Source organism: Schistocerca serialis, chromosome 2, assembly GCF_023864345.2.
Source record: "Schistocerca serialis cubense isolate TAMUIC-IGC-003099 chromosome 2, iqSchSeri2.2, whole genome shotgun sequence".
NCBI lineage: Eukaryota > Metazoa > Arthropoda > Insecta > Orthoptera > Acrididae > Schistocerca > Schistocerca serialis.
In genome coordinates, this window is record NC_064639.1 from 695,183,687 (window position 1) to 695,196,129 (window position 12,443).

Below are 12,443 nucleotides of genomic sequence, written 5' to 3' on the forward strand. Positions count from 1 at the left end.
AACTACGACGTATCAGGCAGTGCACTGCGACCCGCGCTCAGGTACCATCCAAACGTAGAACAGATACGGGCTCTAAACATTACAATACTTGCGCAGTGTTTACTGCCTATCTGTCATTTAAAGAACGGACGTGCAAGTGGACAATAAATTGCAACCACAGAAGAAAAACTTGAAATGACATTGATTTAAAGAAAATGCTGGAGAAATATTGAGGCTGCTGTTGCCTTGTATGTCGGGCATTTTCCATACGTAGCACGCTATCGTTCCTTTTTTTACAAGGTTGTGAACGCCTTTTTGTCTGATGGCAGCCTACAGACCGACAAAAGGAAACGAAGCAAACTTGTTACGGGAGAAGCTAATGAAATCACCACAATCCACAGATAAGCAACCAGCAATTACATCGCGATTCCGGTATGTCCGTAGATAGTACTGCCACAATCCTGCATCGTCATAAGTATCATCCATACCAAGAGTCACTGTATCAAGAACTTCATGGCGCCAATCTCTATAACCACAGGCGAAACGAAGAATATGCTTCAGACAAAACGTTTGTAGATTTTGCGGTGGAATCGTAATCTACATTAAAAAGGGGGGTTCCCCTTAGAGATTTCAAAGTTGTCGCGCGCTACCCACACACGCGGTGGCGTGGCGAGTCGAGTGTGGTATCATTGGAAGTCCCCACTCCGAGACAAACTAATTGAAATTAAAACTTTTTTGATCCGATGTGCATTTTTCGCGACATATCAGTGTCTTCAATTACAATGAGCACCCTAGCGCTGCCACCTGCCGTATGTGAGTGGCTATTGCACGTTTACGCTGAACATAGGCGGTGCTCACATTAATGTGACTGTGCCGTGTATATCCAACGTCATAACATTTGTTAGCCGCTAATAGTCATAGTTCTGAATTTACGGTTTGCCGCTCGTTCACCACTCAGTACCACATTCCATAATAAGAAAGTACATTAATATATTTTTAGTTTGCTTTGACAATTCGCCATACACACAAACAGTAAGTACTGTGCACAGTAATCACCGTACATTCACATTAATTACACAGTGATTAAATATTAATACGTTGAATAACATTTTACGATGGGAAATGGCATTACTATATTTTCGGTTTAATATTCACGATACCCACTAAACATTCCGTGCTATCTACAATAAAAAGTACATCCGTACAGTATTTACACGGCTTGGTGATCTGCCATCATAGTGCCGAGTGGTAGTTGCGTATGAGAAAAGGAAGTAACGCGTATGATCATTAGTTTCTAGTCCACGGTACACGACGAAAATCATAAAAACGTACCATCGATCAAACGATTATTTATCATCTGCCATGAACACAGTATGATTGTACTCAAGCACACAACAATAACCTTCTGTCTTCGCCCCAGACTACTTGGTGTTTTTCTCTGTCGACGTATCGGTATGTTTCTTCAACTCAACACATCCCTCTCAGCACATTTCCAAAATTCCGTGTACATCGATTTAAAATTTTATTCAAAATTAGCATTTCACGGGCTTCTGTTCACGGAAAATAATTTTGGATAACATGTTAATATACGCGGGAACACACAGCATCAGAAAAAATAAAAATAACAGTTTCGTTAATAGCAAAATTATGACGTAAACGGAATCAAAATTACCCAAAGAAATAAACTTACAAAACTCATCTTAAAATAAATCTTCCATTGTACCTAGAACAGTAAGCAGAAAACAAGGGTAAAAGGAAGTACAGGAAAAATGAAAAAAATCTATATCGTACTGTGGTATGTGTTATGGACAGTCAACAAACACCAGACTGGTTATTAAAAATCCATAATCTCTGCAACAATTTCAATGGGAAAAGATAACCTAAAACTTTGCAAATAATGGGTAGAGTTGTTGCCGTAAACTCTGTCGCAACACATGGACTAAATGTAAACGGAAAAGCGCTATAAATCTAGGACAGCAGTCACTGAACAACACCAGTGTCATTCCTTGACGAGCGCTGATGGCTACGATACCTCATTCGACTCGAAAGCGAGGTCAGCGTCGTTAACGTCGTTATAGACAGATCACTGGACATCTTAGGCAAAAGTTCGGAAAAGGCAACGTCCATAGCATGACGGAGGAAACATCCCGGTGGTCGTCTGAAGCAATTTACGGGAACAGCGTAAGATATACATCAGTACGACCAGACAGGGCTATGTTCCCCGTTATTTGTAATGATACGAATGTATCGTGTGGTAGCAAGACAGTGTTATTTATTTGTGGATATAGCTTTATGTTAGTCAACAATGTGACCGAGAGAGATAGCAGAAACAGTATGGTGCACGTTTGGCGACTCGTGGCCTATGAATTGCGTATCGGGGCGGTTTCCTTCTTGGGATAGGAAGTAGGAGCGAGCCCGTTCCCGTTACGTTGAAACTCGGCGGAGAAGAGAATGGTCGCCAAGCCTTGTGTAAAATCAGCCTTACCAGGAAACTTTCAGACACAAATTCATCTGTCACTCCTGAGGAAGAAGCTTGTTACAATACCAGTTGGTTTGACAGCACGGAAAAAGCTGCTACAGGTTATGCTCTGAAGCTAACTGCCAAAAAAAGGCCTACGCTTTTGGTGTTGGAACAAGAGGGAGCTTATATAGACGGGCAGTATTAAAGAGGAGACGTGTCATACAAAGACTGGACAAAAATATGGAAATACCAAAAACTCGTTGCTATGGCTAATATGATGTAGAAACTCGCTGGTAAAGCATCCTCCAGTCGCCTCGGAATGGATAAATACAGGTCCTGTTTGGTTATCAAGGCAATCTTATACCGTTATCCCTGCAAAACAGTGGAAATTTCAGATAACGAGAATGGAGGTGGATGATGATCACACACTCTTCTCTCAAAAGTGAACCACAAAGGCTCAATAATATTGTGATCTGATGATCGTGGTACCGAGAGGAGATGTGACAATTCATATTCGTGCTCACAAAACCAGTCCTGGACGATGAACGGGGGCCTGGTCTTCTTCAAACACAGCATCACCATTTTACCATGGGAGGGACCTGATCGTTCAAAACGGTCACATAATCCTTGGCAGTAATGCGACGCCGCAGAGTAATAAGGGGGCCCATGGAATATCACTATATGGCTACCCATATCATCAGCCAGAAGTTGTAAACAGTCTGAAACACAACGCATCCGACCAAATGACGTTCTTCTATTGCTCCATCGTCCAGGTTTTATGGCTTCTGCCTCACATTTTCTGGTTGTGGGCAATTGTTTCATATCGAGGTCCCTTCGCGTTGGTTGGGTGCTGACAGGGTTCACGAGTGCGTCATTCAGTTCTGCAGCGAATTTTGCGGTTGTCGTCCTCTTATTTTTTTCATAAACCTGGTAAATGAAGGTCTGTCACAGTCGCTCAAAGGACACTTTAGTTCTCGTTGTGACTTAGTGGAAGGTCTTCTTCCGCTTTTCCTGCATGCGGTATAAATCTTCGATACGGTGCATCTTGAAACATCAGCCGGACGATGTGACCGAGCGGTTCTAGGTGCTTCAGTCCGGAACCGCGCTGCTGCTACAGTCGCAGATTCGAATCGTGCCTCGGGCATGGATGTGTGTGATGTCCTTAGGTTGGTTAGGTTTAAGTGGTTCTAAGTCTAGGGGACTGATGACCTCAGATGTCAAGTCCCATTGTGCTTAGAGCCATTTTTTTTTAACATCAAACACATCGGCGACCGTGGTTACGTAAGCAGCCACCATACGAAGAGCAACAACTTAACCACATTCGAATTCACTTGGCTCCGAATAATGCTCCCATAGCACCACAGACATTGCTCTGTCGACGACTGACACAACGTATTGAGGACATCGCACAGGTGCCGTTCGTGGTTATTTACAACAGCCCACCTGCAGGCGTGGATAGCGTCTGAATTTATGTTCAAGCGTGCACTTCTGCCGGTCGTCCACTCCCTGCACATCCTTCTCCTAAAAGGATGAGCCTCTGCTTCCGACGCCTTGTCCGTTGTCCACGCACTATGACGTAATTGTCGCCGTAGCAGACCATGTGTCAGCATCAAGGTACACTCCCCGCGCGTAGCAAGAATCTGGCACAGTTGTTTCTTTTATTTCTCCCACGCTCGACGGGATGCTGTGCGCTCCTCTCATCACGGCTTGTGCTCTGAAAGCTGTAGTGTGTTAAGTTACGTAGCGTTCACATACTTCGTTCCATGGAAAATATTTAAAAAAATGTTGACCATGTACAGCTACGTGTTCACCACAAAATTGTTATGTTCTTCAGTTTGCAGGTTCCTCTCCTTCAGAGAACATAAAGGCGCTAGCGTATTAAGACTTCTTGTTAGAAATACGCATGAAAGTTGTAATTCAACAGTTGATTATCGCGTTGCCTAGACAATTAGCGATTTTGTATAATAGAGGGCTCACCTCGACACACTGGATATTTGCGCAGCCAATCAAATTGAAATTAAATGATTTTAAATTTGTAAGTATTTTCAGTTATGAGTAGATGAATTGTTTTCATTTGCTTTTCAGCAGAGTTAACACTATTCTTTAAAAGCACTCACATCAGATGAAACCATATTCCGTCGAGTATTTCAGCGATCAGAGATGCTGGTACCACTGGTAGTATTGTGATGATATTCATCAACACAGTCATTTCCCTCTTCAAAGTCAGCAATCGTCGTATCAAATAACTATGACGCTATAATGACAATGTTTCTCATATCTATTTACTTTCAGAAATATTGATAGCCCTTGTAATATTTTATCTTCACAGCTACTTCAAGTTGATTTATTTACCACCACATTATACAGTCAATGCCACGTATTTAAGAATAACTAACGTGAATACGTAGATGTGTACTGTATGGTGACGAAATATAAACCGATAACAGCATTAACCTCAACATAGCATTTGTTCGAATTTATTTTATTATCGCTAATAGAAGTCGCAGAAGATGTGACGTGGCTTCGGGCTTTTACATGCTGCAGATGGCCGTCACCAGGTGAAGATTTAATCCGATGACGTGAAATTCTCGTGACAAGCGAAGAACAACCGTCGGCTCAAGCACGATGTCTGTGTCACTCATTTGTTAGAAGATCCAACTGGTCTACTAAAGGGACTACCTTGACTATGCCTGTCTGCCCTCTTCTGGAACATTACTGCTCTGTACGGGATCTGCATCAGAAAGTATTGACGGAGGACATCAAGAAATTTCAGGAAGGGCAGTTAGTTTTTATTGCTGGAAAATGGAGGAAATAGTATCACATATATGATACGCAAGTTGAGGTAGCAATCGGTAGAGCAAAGACTTTTTCGTTATGACAGGATCTTTTCACGAAATTTCAATCACAAACTTACTCCGAATGCGAAAGTATTTTGATGGTGCCCACCTACATAGAAATAAATAGAGTAAAAAACAAGAGAAATCAGAGTTCACGCGGAAAAAGTGTTCGTTTTTTCGCGAGCGCTCATGGAGAATGGAACGGTAGAGAAGTAGCTTGAAGGTGGTTCGATGAACTCTCTACCAGGTATTTCATTGTGAATTACAGCCGAAAAAATCCACATTGGTTCAACCTAAATTCTGTGTCAATACAAATTCATTGAGAATGTGTATGATTTTTGCACGCTTCTTGTGTTCTTAAAATTGCTTAGTATGAACAACCAAAATAATTGCTTGTTGCACCCCATCTTACATATCTGGAATTAATTCACGGTCTCAGGACCGCTGTTCATCCTGCAACAAGGATCGAACCAATGCCTTTTCATCAAGGAGCATTTAGTGAGTACTGTTGCGATTAATGTGAGCGGTTACGCTTTCAGAGGGCTCATCGAGTAACATTAATCTGTCAGCCGCATTACATTCATTTATTTAAACTAGCCACATAGGCACATTTAGTCGGAGTACACAACGAGCCATTAGGCACCCCACTACCGTCGGATCCAGGTCAAACACCTCAGACGGTATTATTCTTTAATAGCTTTAAAAACACGCTACCATCTAGAATTTTACTCGTTTATCACAGAAGCGACAAACTATCACGTATTTGATCATTTTCATAAAACCTGCAAAATCGTTTATGATAAAGTTCATCCGTCTTGTTATTCAGCATAATTGATTACTCATACTGCCCTATATTCTAACTGAATTGTATTCATCTTTGTTTTCAGAACTTTTTCAATGTGTCCCTGCAAGATATATTCTTGCCATAATGGGATTCTGCGCCATTTCTCTCCAGTTCACCATGAAAGCCAATCTTTCTGTAGCCATTGTTGCAATGGTGAAAACGGACGAAAATGCCAATGAAGAGAAGTTTTTGCTAATGGAAAATAACTCCACTGCCCCGGAAGGAACATGTCCAGGAGGTGGGGATACGGAAGACTCACAAAGTCAAGTAGGTAACACGTTAAGACTATGTTGGTACGTTTTATATTAGCTTACTGTCGATGTTTTTGCTCTGGAATTAATTCGCCAGGAAATTATCACTGACGAAATGATTCATATGGAGTAACCATGTTTTAGCTTAAAACTGTCTTTTTCAGTTGATGGTTGAAAGGTAAACATGTTTAAAAAAAACTGGAAAATCCAAACCAAGACATCCCTGTAGCTCTTCCGTAGGTGCTGCCCTGAGTCGCAAACCAACTGTACCTCGTCTTTTACGTTCTCCAATTATTTCTTATTGTTAGATTTAATTGCTTTTTCCTAATGGAAACGCACAGATTGACCTGATTCCCCTATTCACAATAGCTTCCCGTAATGAAACAGCTGTTTGTATCGAGTACTTGCTATATTCCTGTGATAGCGTCATTTCAGCGTTATCAGATCTTGATACCCTTACCCAAAATTAAACCTGGTGTACAGGCTGTGTCCAAAACAAGTGAATTTATTTAGCTGTTTTACATTGAAAATACTGGATTTAATTTCCATTATGAGTGAAAGTCTGTGTCTGCGCGTCGCAAACTAAGAGTTTTCTTAAGTATCAAGTGTAATAACTCTATGTAACTGGAATCTGACTTCGTACACTTAATAATAACGTTTGGGCTGCCAGCTTTTACTGAGTGCCGTGATATCTTTCGTATACGGGAAATAATGCAACTTAGATAACAATGATAACGATATTTGTTTGCACTAGAGGATATCTTATTGCATACGGAATGTCATGAGATGTCAGATATCAAAAGTTTCCCTCGAAATCGCAGCGCTTCACATTGTCCTTTGATGAACTGTTGTTGGTTACGCAGTCGAAAAGTCTCCAGAAGAAAGAAACACACTTCCACTTGTTAGATCACTTTAGTATTTCAAGTTTTCATTTCTTTTCTACAGAAGAAACAGCCAAAAGGCAGTTTATGTATCCAGTTACCTATTGCCATTTCTAGACTCCAGCAAAGGGGCCTAAGTTCCAGGCGTTTTTTAACGACAAACTTCAGCAACTTTAACTGCTGTTCATATAGATGTGCAAGATCTTCAGGCTGCTGTCAATCCGAGTAAACTCTTCTGTGTTGTTGGATTAATTCATTTTCATATTTTTCGCCATTTGAATTCCATATGACAAAGATTTCAGCAATTACGTTGGAACAGAGTTTGCTGAGAAGGAGCAGAAAAGCAAAATCATGCGGTCTAATGACATATAATAGTGGGTCGAGTAAACAGCGTGAGAAAGCGGTGGCGGGGGAGGATTAATATCTTCCAGGTGGAAAGAGGTCTTTCACATAATTCAAAATTACTGTGATCCCTCATGTATGAAAAACTGTAACATTTGAAACGAAACTTTTTCATGGAAAATACGATAATTCCTACCAATGTTGTGTTGACCTTGATTTATAAAACGTACTGTCACATAAAAGAAAGTTACTCTCTGCTCTTTCGGTACAATTAACTCTCGACTACACTGTTCACATAATGACTTCAGGGAACAAATTGAAAATCATTTGCATCCCAACTGTGGTGTGTAGTTGTAGTGTTAACAGTGACTGTGAGAAAGCTGTTGATTGCTGGATTTGTAACTAAAATAGAGTTTTTTATGTTCTCCAAAAAAATTTATATAATGGGTGGTCTTGTTTTTGCGAATAGTGTTTCTTAAAATGTGAACCTCAAATACACTAACAGTCATTGTATGTGTTAATGGAAGCTTGTAATAGAAACAGAAGGAGGTCCCATAACTTTTCACTAAGTCATTAATGAACTTATTTTCACACCTTAGGACGATTATTCCATTGTCACAGATTCATGGAACATTAGCTAATCATAATAATATGAATTGAATAATAACAACCCTGCGTAAGATGATAATTTCAAACTACTAAAACTGAACATGGAAAGTACTCGACGAAGGCAACAGGTACGGTCTGTTGTTAAAAAGCTTGCCGATATTTCTCCAAAACGATTTGACAAAACCACATTGAACACGTATCGAAATGAAACGCAAAGAGGACATCTGTTAATGGCTCCAGACGTTTGTAAACGGAACTTTAAACAGTTATTCTAACATCCTGAGACTTTTACTTAACATTATCTGTTAGTAATTTTTCAACCAACAGAGGAAATTGATGTTCATTCCATAATGAGTTACATTCTGCGTAGATTGATTACATTCAGAAATATTTAAATTTTTCCCGTTCTTACATTGTTCCCTGTGCAAGGGCCGCGGTATACGTAAAAACGTTTGCTCGTCTTGAATCTGGCCTTTATTTTTATACGCAGATGCGCTTTATGACTCAGCATGGACGATAATATCCTGAACGCTGTTTGAGTATTGAATAATTTCTTTGGTACGTGTTTTCGTATTATATTGTTTGTATATTCTTTTCAGCCACCTCAGGAATTCATGACGAACTTTTCAAATCCGTGGAAGAAGAAAACGAATGAGGATTGAATGTAAATTAAACGTACTTGAACCACCCTCGTTGTGGTGATGGTATTCTACTGTTGTGTCTAGTGGAGATAAAATTCAACACTGATTGGACTTAACAGAATAAGTTCGAAAGTAGGACTGAAACAAAATTACAGCGAAATGAAAATACTGCTACTATGTGCAATACTTAACACTGAGCTCGCAAATCAGTATGAAAATGAAATGGAAACAGGCGGGACATGTGAGTAGACAGATGAATGAAACCAAGGAATTCTTTGCTAGATTTCAAGAGAAAACAAACAATCCGGAATGACGATTTATTGGAAAGCAAGTAGGCGACATTCGAAATCATTGAGGATCAACGTGGTCGCGTATAGCGGATAGGCTGGAAAAACCTAAAGTAGGCCTTTATCCGGTCGCAACTGCCAGATAGATTATGATCACAAGGTTTATATCACTGACTAACACTCATCATCAAGTCAGACCACAGTGGCATATTCAATATTGTGGTTGCGGTATTGTAATATGAACATGAATCGTGAAGAGAATGAATGATAAGTTATATTATCCAGAGCAAATTGAAAAAATGGTTGTGTGGTAAACGCGAAATTATGGCCGACGGTTATCATGAAAAAAGAAAGAACATTGTTACAAATCTTCACAGCAGATCTAGTCACAAGATATGATACTATTACAAAATCGTAGAAGAATATTATCGATTCTTCTGTGGTACAGTGGTCCATAAAGGTTGGCTTATTTGTGAAATGAGATGAATATTCGTATTACAGGTTTGGATTGCGCTCTCTCAAATAGAATTTCGGTTTTAATATTAATGACTTTTGTGGTGACTTTCTTTTTAGTCATTTTTGCAAAGCCCCCAAGGAATAATGGCTCTCGTAATTAAAACGATTAAAATGTTATTACGTAACTTCCGGTCGCCGGACGAGGAAACATCAGACTTCGGTATCTGAAAGATGCAAAATGCTGGTCTGAAAGGGCATGAAAAAAGAAAGAACATCGTTACAAATCTTCACAGCAGATCTAGTCACAAGATATGATACTATTACAAAATGTTAGTTAACGGGTATTATCCTTCATCAATTATTTTCGTGCTGATTCCTGCGAAATATTACTGTACAAACACAAATTGTTTATGCCATAAGCAATTAGGTTCGGTATACTGTCATGTTAAATAAAACACCGATATTTTTGATTACTTACTTTGTCAACTAAATAACTACATAGCGTCTGGTAGATTACGCTAAGACGTTCCTCTCAAAACTCTAACACACAGAATAGAAGAAAAATAATTGAAAGTTTTTGCCTTTTGTTTTAGAAATAAAAATTATTTGAAATATTACCTCTCACACCTATGGTGGCCCTTTTTTGAAACTTTTAAAAGTTTAGCTCCTACACCTTTATCTTATTCCAGTCAGCAAAAAACCGATCTCTGCAATCACACCTATCACATGTATATTTAGTAATTCTTTGCCGCTACTCGGCATATTTTTTCCATACAGAATGTTTCGCTAAAAGATCTATTACATCCAGGACTTATCTTCGAGTTCTGTTCCTACAGATCCCCGTCGTGCCTGAGACTTTGTAGATCGAGGACATGTTTGCATGATCTTTGATTCCGAATCTGGTGGGGCGTGCGTGGGACAATCTCGGAGGACGTTTTCTACAGAGGACTATACGGGATTTTCACGCCCGATAAAGAGAGGAATAATACAGCATACCGACAGCCTCAAGAAAAGAGTGCAAACGAAAATCTTGCACTGCAGTTCACGATGGGCATATTCTTTATTGATCAATGAACACTAGGGTGGCCCTTTTTTGAAACTTTTAAAAGTTTAGCTCCTCCACCTTTATCTTATTCCAGTCAGCAAAAAACCGATCTCTGCAAAAGTTTAGCTCAATCAAACAGCTGCTAGACGAACCACGGTGACAATAAAGAACTGAAAGTTTCATACAGAAAGTAATTTTTTAGTCATTTGATTTGCGATCAGCTACAGACACTAGTAACCAAAGTAATTCCATTTTTTTGTCATTTCACTGTCATATCATTTTTATTTCCAGCAGCATGTGAATTTGCTATTGCTAGGTTAATATGATAAAATACGGAATGCCTTCCATGTGGATTATGTTACACAGATTTCATAAATACACTCCTGGAAATTGAAATAAGAACACCGTGAATTCATTGTCCCAGGAAGGGGAAACTTTATTGACACATTCCTGGGGTCAGATACATCACATGATAACACTGACAGAACCACAGGCACATAGACACAGGCAACAGAGCATGCACAATGTCGGCACTAGTACAGTGTATATCCACCTTTCGCAGCAATGCAGGCTGCTATTCTCCCATGGAGACGATCGTAGAGATGCTGGATGTAGTCCTGTGGAACGGCTTGCCATGCCATTTCCACCTGGCGCCTCAGTTGGACCAGCGTTCGTGCTGGACGTGCAGACCGCGTGAGACGACGCTTCATCCAGTCCCAAACATGCTCAATGGGGGACAGATCCGGAGATCTTGCTGGTCAGGGTAGTTGACTTACACCTTCTAGAGCACGTTGGGTGGCACGGGATACATGCGGACGTGCATTGTCCTATTGGAACAGCAAGTTCCCTTGCCGGTCTAGGAATGGTAGAACGATGGGTTCGATGACGGTTTGGATGTACCGTGCACTATTCAGTGTCCCCTCGACGATCACCAGTGGTGTACGGCCAGTGTAGGAGATCGCTCCCCACACCATGATGCCGGGTGTTGGCCCTGTGTGCCTCGGTCGTATGCAGTCCTGATTGTGGCGCTCACCTGCACGGCGCCAAACACGCATACGACCATCATTGGCACCAAGGCAGAAGCGACTCTCATCGCTGAAGACGACACGTCTCCATTCGTCCATCCATTCACGCCTGTCGCGACACCATTGGAGGCGGGCTGCACGATGTTGGGGCGTGAGCGGAAGACGGCCTAACGGTGTGCGGGACCGTAGCCCAGCTTCATGGAGACGGTTGCGAATGGTCCTCGCCGATACCCCAGGAGCAACAGTGTCTCTAATTTGCTGGGAAGTAGCGGTGCGGTCCCCTACGGCACTGCGTAGGATCCTACGGTCTTGGCGTGCATCCGTGCGTCGCTGCGGTCCGGTCCCAGGTCGACGGGCACGTGCACCTTCCGCCGACCACTGGCGACAACATCGAGGTACTGTGGAGACCTCACGCCCCACGTGTTGAGCAATTCGGCGGTACGTCCACCCGGCCTCCCGCATGCCCACTATACGCCCTCGCTCAAAGTCCGTCAACTGCACATACGGTTCACGTCCACGCTGTCGCGGCATGCTACCAGTGTTAAAGACTGCGATGGAGCTCCGTATGCCACGGCAAACTGGCTGACACTGACGGCGGCGGTGCACAAATGCTGCGCAGCTAGCGCCATTCGACGGCCAACACCGCGGTTCCTGGTGTGTCCGCTGTGCCGTGCGTGTGATCATTGCTTGTACAGCCCTCTCGCAGTGTCCGGAGCAAGTATGGTGGGTCTGACACACCGATGTCAATGTGTTCTTTTTTCCATTTCCAGGAGTGTATTATTAGA

The 12,443-nt window shown here is 41.6% G+C and overlaps 1 protein-coding gene across 1 annotated transcript in view; it reads left to right on the top strand.

The window, feature by feature from the left end:
* Window positions 1–12,443, top strand: part of LOC126456339 (sialin-like) — a 136,775-nt gene that overhangs the window by 28,073 nt on the left and 96,259 nt on the right. Inside the window, exon 2 of the mRNA XM_050092092.1 lies at window positions 6,165–6,388. Coding sequence (XP_049948049.1) covers window positions 6,165–6,388 — 224 coding nt within the window. The remainder of the gene's footprint in view (window positions 1–6,164; window positions 6,389–12,443) is intronic.